Source organism: Polyodon spathula, chromosome 3 (genome assembly GCF_017654505.1).
Source record: "Polyodon spathula isolate WHYD16114869_AA chromosome 3, ASM1765450v1, whole genome shotgun sequence".
Classification (NCBI taxonomy): domain Eukaryota; kingdom Metazoa; phylum Chordata; class Actinopteri; order Acipenseriformes; family Polyodontidae; genus Polyodon; species Polyodon spathula.
The window spans coordinates 7,677,273-7,697,239 of NC_054536.1; the positions used below are offsets into that span (position 1 = coordinate 7,677,273).

At 37.6% G+C, this 19,967-nt stretch overlaps 1 protein-coding gene across 1 annotated transcript; it reads right to left on the minus strand.

The window, feature by feature from the left end:
• Positions 1 to 8,965: 8,965 nt before the first annotated feature.
• On the minus strand, positions 8,966 to 15,664 carry LOC121311850 (patched domain-containing protein 3-like). The gene is made up of 4 exons (XM_041244015.1): positions 14,822 to 15,664; positions 13,765 to 13,886; positions 13,246 to 13,391; positions 8,966 to 11,805 (listed from the first exon to the last, which is right to left on the minus strand). The coding sequence occupies exons 1-4, from the start codon at positions 15,524 to 15,526 to the stop codon at positions 10,001 to 10,003; spliced, it is 2,778 nt and encodes a 925-aa protein (XP_041099949.1). The 5' UTR covers positions 15,527 to 15,664; the 3' UTR covers positions 8,966 to 10,000.
• Positions 15,665 to 19,967: the final 4,303 nt, after the last annotated feature.

The following is a 19,967-nucleotide window of genomic DNA, read 5'->3' on the forward strand; positions in this document are numbered from 1 at the left end:
GACACAGGGGTGGTACCGACAGACTGGAAAATTGCAAACGTAATACCGATCCACAAAAAGGGAAACAATACTGAACCAGGTAACTACAGACCAATAAGCCTGACTTATATTATATGCAAACTTATGGAAACTATAATAAGATCCAAAATGGAAAATTACCTACATGGTAACAGGGTCCTGGGAGACATTCAACGTGGTTTTAGGAAAGGGAGATTGTGTCTAACTAACCTGCTTGATTTTTTTGAGGATGCAACATTGATAATGAATAATTGCAAAGCATATGACATGGTTTATTTAGATTTCCAGAAAGCTTTTGACAAAGTCCCGCATAAAAGATTAATTCTCAAACTGAACGCAGTAGGGATTCAAGAAAACACATGTACATGGATTAGGGAGTGGTTAACATGTAGAAAACAGAAAGTACTGATTAGAGGAGAAACCTCAGAATGGAGTGAGGTAACCAGTGGAGGGTATTAGGTCCTCTGCTATTCCTAATCTACATTAATGATTTAGATTCTGGTATAGTAAGCAAACTTGTTAAATTTGCAGACGACACAAAAATAGGAGGAGTGGCAAACACTGTTGCAGCAGCAAAGGTCATTCAAAATGATCTAGACAAGATTCAGAACTGGGCAGACACATGGCAAATTACATTTAATAGAGAAAAATGTAAGGTACTTCATGCAGGAAATAAAAATGTGCATTATAAATATCATATGGGAGATACTGAAATTAAAGAAGCACTCTATGAAAAAGACCTAGGAGTTTTTGTTGAATGTCTTCATCTAGACAATGTGTGGAAGCTATAAAAAAGACCAACAAGACGCTTGGATACATTGTGAAAAGTGTTGAATTTAAATCAAGGGAAGTAATGTTAAAACTGTACAATGCATTAGTAAGACCTCATCTTGAATATTGTGTTAGTTCTGGTCACATCGTTAGAAAAAGGATATTGCTGCTCTAGAAAGAGTGCAAAGAAGAGCGACCTGAATTATTTTGGGCTTAAAAGGCATGTCATATGCAAAGAGGCTAAAAGAATTGAATCTGTTCAGTCTTGAACAAAGAAGACTATGTGGCAACCTAATTCAAGCATTCAGAATTCTAAAAGGTATTGACAGTGTCAACCCAAGGGACTTTTTCAGCCTGAAAAAAGAAACAAGGACCAGGGGTCACAAATGGAGATTATACAAAGGGGCATTCAGAACAGAAAATAGGAGGCACTTTTTTACACAGAGAATCGTGAGGGACTGGAATCAACTCCCCAGTAATGTTGTTGAAGCTGACACCCTGGGATCCTTCAAGAAGCTGCTTGATGAGATTCTAGGATCAATAAGCTACTAACAACCAAACGAGAAAGATGGGCCAAATGGCCTCCTCTCGTTTGTAAACTTTCTTATGTTCTTAAGTGCTTATTTTTTTTTGTTATTGTCACATTTTCGTTAATTACATTTTAAATGAACAGGATATATATGTTACCAACTTACTCTTATTAATTGCCATTGAACTTACAGCAAGCTCCACAATAATTTCTTGTCCTGACATGTCTCATAAGAGTGGTTCTTGCCATGCCTTGATCTAGTACCCATGGCAGAATGATGCCATTTCAACCATGAGCTGAGGTACTGGGCAGTGGAAGCATTTTTACACGTTGCATTACATAACTTTAGAAATTAGGTATTGATGAAATTGGTAGGATTGGTCGTGTGATACGTCTGTGTTTTAGAAACGCACTGGGTTTTTTTTTTCTGCATTTTGTTAAAACTTCCTGTGTAAATGCGGCCAATATTGAAAACATTAGCTAGCTAGCTAGCCTTTTCACCCACGCTACAGACACAGTCGATTTGCTCACGTTAAAGTTATCTAGCTAGCTCAGGATGGCTAGCCAGCTGGACATCAGATTATTTACTCACCTATTTTTTGCGATTTGCAGGCCAACTAGGAGTGTTTCGTCTGAAATTCCTCCCACTGTTTGCGGCTCCAAACTTCAGGCCAGTCACCCTGGGCAGTCTTGTCACATTGTCGACAGGACCCGGGATTTGCACTAACTAACTGATCCTCCTTGTTAGCAGATTCTTCGGCTATGCACTCACTGCTTTCTGTAATTTTAATCTCAGTTTTGCCATAAAAAGACAATAGGGTTGTCTGGGCTTTTCGTTTCATCCCTGTCATGGTTAGCTAAGCCTCCCGCCACAACTCATTCACTCAACTAACATTAGCTAGCTAATTTCATAGATCAAAATTGTGAGAGTATCCAATAATCCAACCAACAACAGTGTTTTATTTTTGGGGCAGTTGTGTTCATGTGAATAGCACAATTTTTTCTATTTTCTACACAGTAGTAGAGTATAATGGTGAATGGCAGTTATTTTTCCACACATCTGTTTAATCCACACCTGATTGGTCATCATGATGCCAGCTAGAACACATTCCATTGTTCTGTTCCCTGCCCCTTACCACCTCCTGACCTATTACAGAGCACTTACAGCATGTTATGCAGGTCACACTGTGTGCAGCAGATGTAAAATCGCACTACGCTGTCCCTTATTGTATTCTAATGAATGTACGATCTATACAATTCGCTTGGGTATGGAGAGTGAGCATACGCTGAATCAACAACATTTTAAGTAGACATATGCCAACGTATACCCAGGACTACACCACTGGTGTTACAATAAGAATACCTCTGTTAAGAAAAGGGAACAAGACTAAAATGCTAAAATATGTACAAGAACACAGAAATTGGACTATGGAAAAATGGTGAAAGGTGCTTTACTGTTGATGTTCACCAAGAAGAAGCACACCATACAAAATGTCTCAGTACTAAACAATTTTAACACAAGAAGTGACCACAGACTTGTAATATGCAAAATACACCTAAACACAGCACTGGAGAGAGCGAAACAAAATCAATATAAAAATGCTCCAGCGACAAAGCCTGGTGTTTGAACTGGAACTGAAGAATAGATTCAGTGCTCTTCAAGATCTGCAAAAAGACGAAACAATTGAAGTAAATAACATCTATGAAGAAGTGACGCAGGTAATTGCAGAAAAAGCAAAATACACTCAACAAAAATATAAACGCAACATGCAACAATTTCAAAGATTTTATTGAGTTACATTTCATATAAGGAAATCAGTCAATTAAAATAAATTCATTAGGGCCTAATCTATGGATTTCACATCACTGGGAATACAGATATGCATCTGTTGGTCACAGATACCTTAAAAAAAAGGTAGGGGTGTGGATCAGATGCAAATCTCCTTTGCATAGAGTTGATCAGGCTGTTGATTGTGGCCTGTGGAATGTTGTCCCACTCCTCTTCAATGGCTCTGCGAAGTTGCTGGATATTGACAGGAACTGGAACACGCTGTCGTACACGTCAATCCAGAGCATCCCAAACATGCTCAGTGGGTGACATTTCTGGTGACTATGCAGGTCATGGAAGAACTGGGACATTTTCAACTTCCAGGAATTGTGTACAGATCATTGCGACATGGGGCCGTGCATTATCATGCTGAAACATGAGGTGATGGCGGCGGATGAATGGCACGACAATGGGCCTCAAGATCTCGTCACAGTATCTCTGTGCATTCAAATTGCCATTGATAAAATGCAATTGTGTTCGTTGTCCGTAGCTTATGCCTGCCCATACCATCACTCCATCGTCACCATGGGGCACTCTGTTCACAACGTTGACAACAGCAAACCACTCGCCCACATGACACCGTACACGTTGTTTGCCATCTGCCCGGTACAGTTGAAACCGGGATTCATACGTGAACAGCACGGTTCTCCAGCGTGCCAGTGGCCATCGAAGGTGAGCATTTGCCCACTGAAGTTGGTTATGACGCTGAACTGCAGTCAGGTCAATACCCTGGTGAGGACAACGAGCATGCATATGAGCTTCCTTGAGACAGTTTCTGACAGTTTGTGCAGAAACTTTTTGGTTATGCAAACCCACAGTTTCATCAGCTGTCCGGGTGGCTAGTCTCAGACGATCCCGCAGGTGAAGAAGCCGGATGTGGAGGTCCTGGGCTGGCGTGGTTACACTTGGTCAGCAGTTGTGAGGCCAGTTGGACGTACTGCCAAATTCTCTAAAATGACAGCTTATGGTAGAGAAATGAACATTCAATTCTCTGGCAACAGCTCTGGAGAACATTCCTGCAGTCAGCATGCCAATTACACGCTCCCTCAAAACTTGAGACATCTGTGGCATTGTGTTGTGTGACAAAACTACACATTTTAGAGTGGCCTTTTTTTGTCCCCAGCACAAGGTGCACCTGTATAATGATCATGTTGTTTAATCAGGTTCTTGATATGGCACCCCTGTCAAATACTCACTAACAGGGATGCAAACAAATTTATGCACAACATTTGAAAGAAATGAGCTTTTTGTGTGTATGGAAATTTTCAGTGATTTTTTTATTTCAGCTCATGAAACATGGGACCAACACTTTACATGCTGCGTTTATATTTTTCTTCAGTGTAATTAGCTGGAGAACAGAGTACAAAATGCGACCAGAACATCAAGCAAAAGACAAAAGATCTCATGAAGAAACAAAGGGAAATGAAACAAACAGCAGCTCTGAAGTGAAAGATTGAATACACTGAGCTCTGCAAGTAGGGTTGCCACCTGGCCCCATAATTCTGGAACGGGACATGGTTTTTAACTTGCCCTTAAACTGAAATCAATAAACACGTGAATTGAGCACTAAGCACTTGCTTAATTTATACTGCTTCTTAATTATCCGAATCATTGTGATAATACAAATCTTACAAAATAAAAAAAAGCATCTTGAACAAACGTGTGTAGGTTTATTCAAGATATTTATTTTTATTTTGTACAAAATGATATTTCAGTTCTCAATATTTAAAATATGCTATTTATATCCTTTTAATTAGTAATATATAGCCCTAATTTACATTGACTCTCCCAATTAAATAACAACACTGATCCAGTGTTCACGCTGTCTGGTGTCAGGAATAGTGAACAGCTGCTCAGAATTAATGATTTCAGTAGGATAATATACTATTAGAAACTATAAAGAAACTTTAAAATATATATTTCTAACACTATTAACAAAATAAATATTGATGTACTTATTTATTTCATTTGTTAAAAGCTATTATTGTATTGTCATGCTGCCTCAAGATAATTAATCACCAGAATCAATTTAGCAAAGGTTTAGGGCTCAATTCACATGTTGATTTCCTTCAGTTTAAAGGCAACTTTAAAATGCTGTTCTCTCTCAGTGTTCCGGAAATATGGGGCCAGGTGGCAACCCTATCTGCAAGACAGTAATGCAGTGCATTTCTGAGCATACACGGTCATTCAACTGTTGGTTGGAAAAACAAGGAATTGAGAAAACATATAGAGATCAACATTCACAGTAAGACTCCATAAAAACAGCGAAAAAATCAAGATTGAAAAAGGAGTTTGTCAAGGAGATGCATTTATTTATTTTTAAATCTGCACTGGGTCCAGAGGGCTCGGTACCGCAGCCACCATATGTAAACGAGCCTTGTGGCTCGGGTTTGTTTCACCCTTTTAAAGTACCGACCCAAACACATAGATGGAGGTTTTTGAAAGTGCTTACGCGTTAAGATTTTCAATAATACAAAATAAACAAAACAGAAAACAAAAACCTAGCTCTATATGAGCACTAACTACCACAGACAGGAACCTAAACTATAAAACAAGGCAGATAAGCCATTTACCTGTTAACAAAAACAAACAAACAAAAACACACACAGTTTCACACAAGTAGAGTGTGGAACCCCTTTTTTGTTGTTATATTTTGTGCAACAGGTAAACAGCTTAGCTATCCTGTTTTAGTTAGGTTCCTGAGTGTGGTAGTTAGTGCTTGTAAGAGCAAGGTGTTTGTTTTCATTACCCCTTTTAATCAGGACCCAGGACCCAGAAATGGAAGTTTTAAGCGCTGATGCACTATTTTGAATACACAAACAAGAGTGGCGAAGTGCAATCTTTTCACATTATGTATATATATATATATATATATATATATATATATATATATATATATATATATATATATATATATATATTATATATCAAAATGTAATTTCACACTACGTATAAATTTACAATATGTAATTCGTTCCTCCTTTCCCAATTATCTAACAATCTAAGACTGACTGCCAAAGATATTCAACGCGAAATGGCTTTGGTCGAGTATTGCATGGTGAAGGTCTCAATGGTTGCAGGGCAAGGAAAAAGCCATTCTTAGGAAAACGTCACAAGGACAATCACTTAAAGTTTGCAAAATGGCATTTGAATGATGGATATGAGGTCTGGTCAAAGGTTTTGTGGAATGATAAAACAAAAATCGAGCAACTTGGTCATGTTGATAGTGATTACATTTGAGAAAGTTTGGTGAGGCGTACAAAGAAAAGAACATCATACCTACTGTCAAGCATGGAGGTGGTAATATCCTTCTATGGGGCTGTTTGTCAGCTAATGGCACAGGAAATTTAGTTCCAATACATTGTAAAATGGATTTCACAGCATACCAAAAGATATTGGCCAATCATCTGAAACCCTCCTCTATAAAACTTGGTTTAAAGTGCAACTGGACGTTCCAAAACAACAACGATCCAAAGCACACATCAAAATCTATTTCAGAAAGGTTAAAGAATAAAATCAAGGTTCTGTAATGGCACAGTCAAAGTCCTGATCTAAATCCAATTGAGAATCTTTGATATGAATTGAAGGCTGTGAAAAATAGAAGTCCTTTTGAATGAACTGGAAAAATTTTGCATTGAAGAATGGTCAAAAATCATATAATGCCAAAAGCTCATTGTCAAATATCGTTTGTTTAAAAGAGGTTTTTATTGCTAAAGGTGCCTCAACTAGCTAATAATTAAATGTTCATTGTTAGAGATGAATACATTTGAATTACCATTTTTGGAAGTTTTGCAAAAGAAAATGCTGAAATAACTAATTGTAGACATCTATTTCTTGTAACTTTCTTTTCTCATCTACAATAGCAAAAGGTTTGCTACAAAATATTTTTCCTATAATGTTTTCGAGAAATTTGTAGAAATTATACATTTCCATTGTGGTATGTAAACTTTTGTCTAGAACTAATATATATACTGAAAAACATAACTTTATTTTAAAATATTAATAGCTACCTTATTTTAAAACATAAGTGTGCATTGTTATTTTTTATAGTGTTCCCCTTTGTGTGTCCTTATTGGTTGATGAACTGATATCCCTGTAATTTGGATGGTTCTTCTTTGGTTTCACAGTGGTCTATTGTTTGACAAGCTAATGGCTATCTCATTCATTCACCTGTGTGCAAAGGCCACCAGATGTCAAATAATGAACTTATCTTCAGACAGCAACACGTGTGCAGATCTTTGTGCTAAAACAAACAACAATTTTTCCAATGCAATATTAGAAATAATAAATTACAATCCCAGTGTAAAAAAGCAGTATTAGTCTTCCCTAAACCATGTAGGCTACAACCCTGTTTTTCTTGGGGTGGCTGTTCGTGGAATGCATCTATCCAGTGCGCAGACCCCCATCAGAAAAATTTAGATCAGAAAGCTACAGGCTGTAGCAGCTCAACCTGGATTCTGTGCTGCGAGTGACACACACATGCAAGATAAATCATGTTACTTTTGTTTTAGATTAAAAACTACATTTGTTTTTACAGTTTTGTATGTGCATATACTTATTTACGCACTAGTTTCTTTTGAAATGTTTATTTTATTATAGTTTTTCATTTTTTGAAGTAGTGTTTAATATGTGGTTAGAAAATAAACCCTTTGTTTCATTCACTTAAATACAGCATTTCAGCTGTGCAGATGTTTGATATGACGTGCTTGAATCAAACTTATGAGTTGTATCCGATGGTTTGTCTTTCATTTTAATATTGATGGTGTTTAAAATGTACTGGAGGCAGTTCCAGGGCTGAAGTAGTCTAGAAATGTACAGTGTGTGTGTGTGTGTGTGTGTGTTGGAAAGGTAACCAGACAAATAAGTAGCTAATGTGTAGCATAACTCAGAATGTGGGTGACAACACATGGATTAATTTCTCTTGTTAAATGTTTTTTATCTTCATGGCAGCGTATGAAGCTCTCCTCACGATATTTGGAGTTGTTCTTTTCCTAATTACTAGGCAGAGACATTTAAATATCCTCTCCCCTAAATGACTATGAATTCAGTAATCTGCATTGGTACGGCTGATTAGTTTTCCTAAATCAGAACTGCATAGCAACGCATTTCCTGAAAAGTACGGCAAACATGTTGTGAGGGAAACTGTCATGACTTGTGCATGTAAACACCACCTATGACTGGTCAAAGTAGATGAATGCTGGGTGATAAACCAGTTCTGGGACTACAGTTCTTTACATCGTCTCTCAGCTCGTTCAGCATGTTCTTTTCCTTGATTGGAGTGGTAATATTTATGGTCTGAATAAAGAAGCGGGAGGCAATAATATCATCATTACAGATACTAATGTCTTGTTTAAAGGTTGGAAGAATAAACTTTAAATTGTCTTTAAATACTGTTTCATTATTTAAGCTGATATTTAGTAATCTAGAGCCATTCTCATATACTCTTAGCCAGGAAACAGACAGGCTTGCAACAACATACAACCGGTTTTCAAGTACTTTCAAGCAACGATGCACCTTTTTATTCCAATATTCTCTGTAACAACAACCATAACACAAAACTACCAAGAATTTAATATTCATTTGAATTGTATGCAATGTAGGTTTAAACTCATGGATAAAAAAACAAAAATAACATCATTACATTTTTTGTGTAAATAAAAAAAACTACAAAAATGCCTTGTTTTAATACGTTATTGTTATTTATTAAAAATAAACAATGAAAAAATACAACCAATTTATATATATATATATTGTATCAAAAATACATGTTTAAAATAAATACCACAGCTCAGCTTTTGCTTCAAAGCAGGCAATATTTTTACTATCAAGTTTTGTTTAAATACATTCAAACCGACTTCTACATATTTACTTTCTATATGTCATGCTTTGCAAAAACATAATTTAAATTACAAACAAACATGTGCTTGATTTTGCTAAGCTATTAAAACAAATGCTCTTGAAAAAATCCAGGACAAAGTTTAACATGCAAACATGAAAGAAATGTTGACAAGCAGACGTACACGTTTTCAGAGGTTTTTTTTTTTTCTAAAATGCAACGGGCATATATTTTACAGTAAATGTCTGAGGGCGGTACAGTAAAACCTGCATTTAATAAATTGTAAGAGACTGTGGGGTATAATAAAGTGGCGCATTAAAATACAGCTAGCCAATAAATAATTGTATTGATTGTAATTAACATCCATTTAAATAAGTACATACATTTCAGAAACAATACAGCATTATGTAATAAGCAGTGCCACAAAACAGTCCATGTCTTCAACAAGAAAATTCTTAAAGGTAATTAAAAAAACTCCTTATATATCGTGTACACACATGAGAGCTTATAGCCATGGTTTAGTGATAAACACATCTTTGTTTAAGATAATAATTATTCATTCAAATTCTCAATTTGCAATTGTTGAGGAAAAGCTACAGGTTGGATGGGCCATAAAGATGAGGTCTGAATTTCAGCAAGTTTAAATGAACTGCCCTACTTCATTCATGTCAACATTCCTTACACTTGCTGCAATAAATTTACTCTAGAGAATAATATCCTTCAGTCTGTACAATAATGAAATATGATGTGGTGTGTATAAACACTTATAAACGTTTACCCTGGTAAAAGCATACTCATGTGTAATAAAGCATAGAGAAATCGATTATAGGTAAGCATTGTAATGTTCAGAGAGGTATGGTAAGTCCTATTAAAAAACATGACAAGCCATGGCAAATGTATACTACAACCATGGTAAAAGCATGGGGAAACTGAAATTATTGTTCAAATTTACTGTGGTAAACTTATATAAGGGATAAGTGCAGAGCATTGCCTTGAATTTCTGAAAGCATCATCAGATTTAAGAGCAGTCTGGATCCAAATGTCCATCTGCATGCATCTCAGATGCTTTCTGTTTATAAGGTTCTCTTTTCAGGCTGTGGCTGCTGGTAGTCACAGGGTGTCCAAATGCATTACTAATAGCAACATCCCTGCCATCAACAGCAGCTGGGCCTGCTCTATCATCTTGTTCAAGGCCATGATTAGTAAATGTCAGAGCGTATCTAGATTCTTTATGATCAGCTCCATCTATGCAATTCCTGCTTTCATTATCTTTCACATCACTCTGCTTTTTACTAGTTACCTCCCCAGTCTTGCTACAAACCCCAAAGAAGGTCAGAAACACTGGAAGAAATGTGAGACCATGAACTGCCCCAAATAGAATGACCAGGAACATGATTTTGAAAAATGTCCTGAAGATGTAGCTTTCAGCTGCAGCCAGAACAACGACACCCAGTATAGTAGAAACTGCCCCCTGGACTACAGGGTAACCCAGAGTATAGAGCGCATCAACGGCCTTCTCATTTACATCGCGTTTGCTGTTTGACACAAATGCATAGGAAATATGTGCAGAAAAATCTACAGAGAAGCCTATACAGATGACCAGATTGATCATAGATATGGAGTCCAAGTTAACATTCCAGAAAGACATGAAGCCGGCAACACCAACAATGACAGATCCGATGGCAAACGTTACCCACAAAGAGCAAAGTGGATTGGGAATCAACAGGAGGGCGATGACCAACATTACTGCAGTTGCCACTGCAATATTCTGTATCGTGTTAGAGACTATGACTACATACTGGTCAAAGTAGATGAATGCTGGGTGATAAACCAGTACTGGGACTACACAGTTCTTTACATCCTCTCTCAGCTCGTTCAGCATGTTCTTTTCCTTGATTGGAGTGGTAATATTTATGGTCTGAATAAAGAAGCGGGAGGCAATAATATCATCATTAGAGATACTAATGTCTTGTTTAAAGGTTGGAAGAATAAACTTTAAATTGTCTTTAAATACTGTTTCATTATTTAAGCTGATATTTAGTAATCTAGAGAAATTCTCATATATTCTTAGCCATGAAACAGACAGGCTTGCATCAACATACAAGTGTTTTTCAAGCACTTTCAAACAACTTTCAATCTCTTGACGGACATCTTTATTCCAATATTCAACTTGTTCTGTAACAACAACCATAACTCTTGGTCCATACTCTGAAAAATAAGCATCCTCATCATCATAGTAGTTAACAACATATGAACCGTCATACGCCAGATTTCGAAGGTCTATACCTTCCTGCATCTGAAGACACCCATAAATACTGCTAGCCAGGTACCCCCCATACAGCAACACCACAAACACTTTGGTCCATGTGTTTGTAAGAAAAGGGCCATAGTACCTCTTAAAGAACATATACACTGGCTGCTCTTTCTCACAGCCGGTGTCTGCATCATATGCCCCTCCTACACAGCACATGCTGTACCCTTTAGAGCGTCCTGCTGGACAGTCCTGCTCCACCTTCATGCACGTCAGCCAGTGCCTGTTGCCCTTTTCTCTTTTTCCATTGAGAGCCAAGAAAGCGCCAAAGAATGTTATGTTGTACAGATAGCAGAACAGAACTGCAGTGCCTGTGTAGAGGCAAAACGACTGCACCGATCGGAAGGGTGTCATGATGCCTATGTAGAAAGCCAAGACATCAGTTAGAGTGGTGATGGTGATGGAGACGGCTGCCTCTTTATACGTCTCTGCCAAGCGGTCTGCCACGGAATCATGAACCTTGGTTTGCTGCCAGCAGGAGATCATAATGAACATGTCATCAACGCCAATCCCTAGAAAGAAAAAAAAACATACATATATTTTTTCAATATGTATTTATGATAATAGTCTAAGTCAGGGGTTTTGAACCGGGGGTACGCGTACCTCTGGGGGTGCTTCTAAGGGTCATAGGGGGTATGCAGAACGACTCAGAAATGCACAAATAAAAATGAATGGGAAAATATGATGATCTTGAATTGATTTTGAAAGTCCTCGGTCACTGGGCACCATCAGCGGTAGACCTCTAAATCAGAACCTCTCCAGCCGACATCGGAACTGCCCACCAGTCTCTAGCTAGCTTGCGTGGAGTCGGGGTGCTCTCTCCATCCGGTCCAGCAGAGGATTCCTCCTAAAAGAAGGGTTTTTTTCCTCTCCACAGCACGGATGTAAACAGTAACCTCTGTTTGTCTTGTTTGTTTTTCCCCACTTAAGTCTATGTTGTGCAGTGGCTGTAGTTTTTTCTTTTCTATCCTCACAGGTGTGGTTCTGCAGGGGGCCAGGGGGCCATTTTTTGGAGGGTTAGTGAGGCTCACTTTCCCCGGCCTCCCTGGGCTATGCCCTTCGAGCTGGAGGTTCTGTGTCAGGCCAGAGGGGACCCCCGGCCACACTCTCTATCCTGTCGCAGCTCGTGCTCTTTCCCTATTCTAATTTTTAGACTCCCTCTCCTTCTCAGCTGTTGATGCGAAGTACGTTTCGCTGTCCTTTGATCTCTTACTAATCCCTCTACTTCTTTCTTTCTAGCTCCAGGACTCCTGTAAGCTCCATTCCACGATCCCGAGTCGCTCTTTTTCCTTTCAAGGCTCTTTGGAGGTTCGTTCGGTCCCGGAGGGTAGCTCAGTGATTAAGTCACTCAGCTGCAGCGGCTCTTCGAGAATCAGGTCCTCTGTTCCCTCAATGCCTTATGAGTAGCTCCATTCCCAAGTTGCCACGTAAGCGGATCTCCGCAGAGTGGGGGATTCTACCTATGTGTTTTCAAGTCTTAGGTCACCGGACCAGCCTTCGTCTACAAGGTTCTCCATCGCCGAGAGCAAGACTCCTGTTCTATCTCTTTATCTCTCTTCAAGTATCCTGGCGCTCTCTGAGCTGTCATGAAGCACTGCACTTGCTACTCACCATTGCCCCCTGAAGTAGGTTGTTTGCATTTGGATCGAAAATTTCTCTGGCTAAAAGAAAACTACATGGAAAAACACAAAACCTGAAAGTACTACCAAAATACAGTGAGAAAAAGGTGATACTTCTTTTTCTTTTTCCATGGTATTGCCCAAAGTGAAATAAAAATGACAGCAAAACAATGAGAAACCTGTGGAGATGATGTTACCAAAACAGAGTTATTCTACTAAGACTGGTTTTAAGCCTTGGTAAATAAATATGGGAGAAGCATGCCAAACTGCGACATTGCCATGCAGATTTACTGCAGTGTATTTTTATAATTGCATTTACAGTTTGCTTCATACCTAGAATCAGGAACGGGGCGTTAGCCACAGTCATAGCGAACGGCATTCCACAGTACAGCAACATCCCGAAAGCAGACAGCACCGCTAAGCCTGCTGACAGGACTCCAAAGGTGGCAACCCATGCCTTATTTCTGACACAGTCAAACCTAAACAAACAACGCATTCAGATGGAATTAACATTCTCCATGATGAGAAAAACATGAATCAAACTGTACTTTAGAAAAAATTATTCACTGCACTGTGTCAATTTAGCTGATAAAGCACTTATTTGAATTAAACATACATTTTTACGGTTCAGGTATTTATTTTATTTGTTTAGCACCATATTAGAGGCATAAACTCGCCAAAATAAACACTATGTAAAGGAAATACAAACTAAATGGTTTTATAAACTGTTGCGCGAGGTGTAGGCTATGTTTAATTATAACAGACTGAATGATAAACTGAAAATACTACTACTACTAATAATAATAATAATAATAAATAATAATAATAATAATAATAATAAACAGTACATACCTCAAGCAAGATACAATTGAAAAGAAAATGGCAAGGAAATACGTGATGGAAAACAATGGGATCACTTTCTTAGAATTGCCTTCAAACTCCTGCTGCCTTGATAATGAAGTAAAATACGATACCTAGAAAGCAAAGGCGCTTTTAAAATACTGCACTACATTATGTACATTCAATCTAAACTGTTACCAGGCCTAGTGTTAGTTTCAGGTACGCAGATAAAAGTGGTACGCAGCAGCTTGCTCGCGCAGTGCCCATTCAAATCTGGTATGTTTGTTTTCGGCCTTTTTCATCTTTTTAAATTACATTTATCATATTTTTCCGCCATTAAGAAAATAGTGAATATTTTGCGGTGAACTTCTAATTTTGTGTTTTATTATTATTATTATTATTATTATTATTATTATTATTATTATTATTATTATTATTATTATTATTAAGTTATTTAGTTATTTATTAGCAGGCGTCCTTACCCAGGGCGACTTTCAGTTGTATACAAAAATACATTTGTTATTAATTGTTATTTTTTTCTTTTTAGAGAAATTGTCTGTTTCTAGTTTAAGTTGATGAAAAAAAGATGTATAATTAATGGCAAAAGTACCTCTGATTTACAATAGGAAAACATCACATCGCAATTGATTGCACCTGTACCAAAATGTCACAGCATATCACTTACAACGTGACAGCTTATCACTTTATAACATTACAAGTGTTGGTACCTGTACCACAACCGTACCTGTTGTTTTCTGTTTGTTTGTTTGTTTTAAATACACCCACTATTACATAAATATAAGATCGTCCCCAGTGACTCAATGCTGTAACATAAAATTATGTATTTATTTATTTATGTATTTATTTATTTATTACCGCATCGAATAATTTGGGACGGTCTTGTTATATTCATGTAATAGTGGGCGGATTAAAAAAAATAATGTCTAAGTTACAGATCTAATGAATGGTATGAGTAATTCTCAGCAGTTTTAACAAGTTACTGACAAATACAAAAACATGGAAGTTTATAAGAATCCGACACACACAGAGGACATGGATTAAGCCTTACCTGAAGAGTTTTATTTTCTGTCAAGTATTCTGAAAATACTTTTTGAAATTCTTCCAGCCACAAGTTGCTTTTTCCCGCCTCGTCGTCTCTTAAATAGTAAAACAGTCTAATTGCTGTTGCTTTATCTACTACATGACCTTTTATATCGACTCCGCCAACAGTCGATCCAAGAAATATGTTCGTTTTGTACATGGGATAGGTAAGATTAATATCTGCTATTTCGCTGGCATTGTAATGTATTATTTCTAATATCGCATTTGGAACACATTCGTTGTTTGTTTTAGCACACAGATCTAAATATGTATTATTGTCTGAAGTTATGTCTTTTACAGTGTTGTCTAGTTCAATTATTTCTTTAAATGCAGTTTCTGTTAAAATGTTCTCTCTGGAAACTGCAATCAGGGACGCGTAGGTCCCCTCCGTGTAGAGCCGCTGGCTGGAAAAGTCCGAGTCATTCTGAGGGAAGAATTTCTGTACAACGTCTCGCTCCCCCTTTGCAGGGCCATCCAAGGGAGTAAACTGCTCTTCGATGTCGTTTGCTTCATACTCCTTCAGAAAATAAAAGCCTGCCCCCAGACCACCCGAGATCAGCAAAGGGATCACTAGAAACCACCAGGGATGTGATCCTACAAAATGCCCTAATTTATAAAAAGCTGCGCAGATTGGCTTCTCTATACAGTCTGTGCGGCATACACATCTACCCATTTTAATAGAATCAGACCACGGGATTTGTTGTGTTATTCAAAACAATGTAACAGTTTTAAACAAAGCCGTTTTAAAATTGTTTTGCTTTCTAAATCAACCGACCCAGTAAAACTAACAGTACAGATAACTGAAGCTGCATTTAGCCTTCAGCACGCCTGCTTTCTCGTTTTATTTTCAAGAAGACAATCCTAATAAAATACGTCAGCGATCGTAGGAGTTATTTTGCATAAGGGGGCGTAAACCTGTGGTATACTTCTTATGAACTTTACCTGTCTGTGAGATGTGAAGAAAATCGGTATTAAAATCAGTGTTCGGTAGTATTGCAGATTTAGTTATATGCTATATTCTAGTGTTCCCGTTCTCAACAATTATTATTATTATTATTATTATTGTTGCTAAATTATTTTAATATCTATAATAATTCTTAAAAGTAACAATAGTTTCATAATACATCACTATTATTATAACTTTGTTACTGTATTTTATTTTTTTCATTTCAGGCGCACCTTAATGCATAATACTTATATCCAGTATGATTTGGAATCATTAAAATGGGCTAACCCTAAAACTTAAAGTGATAACTTCATTGCCTCTGATTAACACTAATCTTAGACAACCCTCCTGAGGTAACATCAGATCGTCCAAGACTAGTGACAATCGGTTTCTAGTAAACCTCAAGCAGTGTTGTTAACAACCAGTTCATGTACACCAGAGATAAATACAAAGCATGAAAACAAACTTCATCCTGCTAAAATGTTTCACGAATGAACAGAAAATCTGAACAAAAGCTTTAAACTAATTAACTTGATTCTTATTTGACTAAGTTATTAAAAAGAAAGACAATCGTAATCATAAAACATACCATGATAGTTTACTTTGGCAGACATTTTTATGGTTATATTAGTTATAACACTGCGACGAGTCAAATAAAAAAAAATAACAACAAATAAATATCCAGGTGGGAAACATTTACAGTAGGCCTAATATATTTAACATTTCAAAATCAACTTCTTGGTACCAGTACTGTGCTTTTAAGGTTCCCCTTTTGATTAATCATCTACTTGGTGTAATTAAGATATTCTAATTATATGATGTAAAATTGTTATGGAAACATATTTATTTATTTAGTTAGTTAGTTACTAAGTGTAAATAACAGATAGTGGCCTAGGGTTTGTTTTGTTTTTTTTTCACAATAGCACCCATGCCTCTATGATACAGTAAACAGCATGTATATTGAGAACATTGCACAATAGATGACATTTCTAGAGGTGTTATTATGCTTCTATAGTAGCTCAGTAGTTTTTAGATATGGTTGGAATATTTGCAAACTTCAAATCTACAATAAATGACAACCACAATCACATTTGTACAGAAGCGTTCTAGTGCCAATTACAAAAAAAATGTTTAAAGTATCTCCAAGGCAGGGTCTCTTATTCAAAAGTCCTATGGAGGGATTAAAAAGTCCTGTGTAGGAGATATAAAGCCCTGTATAGGAGATATAAAGCCCTACTTAGAAGTTAGAAACTCCTACATAGGAGTTATAAAGACCTACATAGGAGATATAAAGTCTTACATAGGAGATATAAAGTCCTATATAGGAAATACCTTTTATTATTATTATTATTATTATTATTATTATTATTATTATTATTATTATTATTATTATTATTATTGGCACTAGGATGCTTCATAAACCCAGTATTGACATCTTTTGGTAAACTATTTGTGTCAACTGTGTCCCAATTTTGCTCTTTTTGAGAAAGCGCTAGGAAACCCAGTATAACACTGGCACATGAAAGCTCCTCACTGCCCAGGTGTGCTGGAATGCAAAAAAAGAAAAAAGAAAAAACCAACAGTTAAAAAAAAAAGGTACTTAAAAAAATGCTGTGTTAGTTGCACGTGTTTTTATTGAATCTTTTGCAACGTAACACTGAAAATACTATTTTGTCAAATACACAAATACAAGATATATTACCTCCCAGAGTTACTGTCTATAAAAGGGCCTTATAGCTTTATTCTAAATAATGTTAATAACACGGTTTATGACAATTGGATTAGCGGTTGTTCAGATATATGCAAAAATGTAAGTGTGATATCCAGATGTATGGATAGAGAAATCCCACCATATCTCCTGATTCTGACATTCTCAGTAACATGCTAAATAATGTTAATATGAAGTTTCATGACAGGTGGATGAGCAATTCTCCAGGTATATTCAGGGGATAATAAGACCCTAGAGGGATCCAAGTGCAAGAAAAGATCTAAAATGGTATAACATGGAGTGGCGGCTCATCAGAGGAGGCAGGGCATACTCCAAAACAAGTCAGACATGTTACCTGTATAGCTGAATAGCTGATCTACACACATAAAATAGAGAACAAATTACCTCTAACAGGTAACATGAAGTGCTTTGTATGTTCTATGAGTGGCACCGTGTAAAGAAAATGACAGTTTGTGTTGAGTAATGGCAGCTGCAATATTTAAAACAATGCCATCACATTCATTCTTAAACATGCATGTTTGCCTGTATGAAATAACAAGCGTTGTTTCACCTCCATGCAATTTCCCTACTAAAGGCCGCTGCACTTCAGATTTGTTGTGACAAAATGAATAGAACCTATACTATTTATAAGTATCTTTCACAGCGATGAAACAGGTGACACAGGAGCGACACCAGGGCGACACTGGAGTGAAGAGAAATAGATAGGATTGTTGTGCAAGGACTAGGAATTGATCAATCAGAGAACAGCTTCAATGCACATAATCCTGCAGGATGAAGCAGTAAAATAATACATGACATGGAAAAATAAACAGTGTTTATGACAAAGTTAATCGCCATTATAAAGATACTGATATGAAAGGTAATATATGAGAGTGCATTTCAAAGGAACTGGATCAGCTTGGCATGCATGATTTATTGTCATATAAAATACAGTCACTGAAGAAGAGAAGATACTCATAACAACTGGCAGGGGTGGGGTTAATCCACAGCCTGCCAAAATACATATGAGAATGGGGCTGCTCTTTAACAAGGTAAGTGGGAACAGCCACATGAAATAAAAAGGGAGCCGGTAACAGAAAGAAGTGCTGTGGTAAGAAGAAGACCAGTGAAAGCTTCGCCCAGCCTGGTTAAATAAAAAAGAATGTTTTTTGTTGGGAAACCCCTTTGTTTTGTAGTTAACAAAAGTGCGCAACAATGCTAAAAATTCAATTGCTGTGTCTGAGTCAGTATTTTAAAGGCTGCAACAAGCTGAACCGAGGGCTTGGTCACTGTACACACACACACACACACACACACACACACACACACATATAGATATATATAGTAGCTATCTGTGCATTTGCGTTTCCCATACTGTTCCTGCTGTAATTGTGTTCCCCCATTTTATATTTCTCTCCACTTCTTTGTTTACCTCTGTGTCTGTGTAATCCTAGCCTGCGTGTGTGTTGTTTGTCTGTCCCCATTGGTTGTTGTTTGTCTGTGCCCATTGGTTGTTGTTTGTCTGTCCCCATTGATTGTTGTTTGTCTGTCCCCATTGGTGTTGTTTGTCTGTGCCCATTGGTTGTTGTTTGTCTGTCCCCATTGGTGTTGTTTGTCTGTGCCCATTGGTTGTTGTTTGTCTGTCCCCATTGGTTGTTGTTTGTCTGTCCCCATTGGTTGTTGTTTGTCTGTGCCCATTGGTGTTGTTTGTCTGTGCCCATTGGTTGTTGTTTGTCTGTCCCCATTGGTGTTGTTTGTCTGTGCCCATTGGTTGTTGTTTGTCTGTCCCCATTGGTTGTTGTTTGTCTGTGCCCATTGGTTGTTGTTTGTCTGTCCCCATTGTTGTTGTTTGTCTGTCCCCATTGGTTGTTGTTTGTCTGTCCCCATTGGTTGTTGTTTGTCTGTGCCCATTGGTTGTTGTTTGTCTGTCCCCATTGGTTGTTGTTTGTCTGTCCCCATTGGTGTTGTTTGTCTGTGCCCATTGGTTGTTGTTTGTCTGTGCCCATTGGTTGTTGTTTGTCTGTCCCCATTGGTGTTGTTTGTCTGTCCCCATTGGTCCTAGTGTGCGGCTGTGGCCATATGGGATGTACATGAGCTCCTGCTGTACATACAGGGACAGAGCTAAGTCTATGAGAGGGTGCTGTGCTGTCATTGTGCTGTTCTGCTTGTAACTGTCTTGTATCCTGTGAAGCTGACAAAGCTGTGGACTCTGGTGGGTGCTGAGAGAGCATCCAAATAAAAGGAAATAATTTGGAACAAGGACAAGCTTCTCTCTGTTCTCTGCCTCTTGCGCAAAACTCTACATTAGCGACAGAAGCGGGGCAGAGCTTGAGCCCGATAGCGTTGCATAAGAGATAATAGGAAAGAGGAAACATTCCTGGAGGCGAGCAGGGGAGCATGTTCCATCTCCAGTGTCAGAGAAAGAGGTGCTGCCTGTCCGAGTGTCGTAGAGAGTGTTGC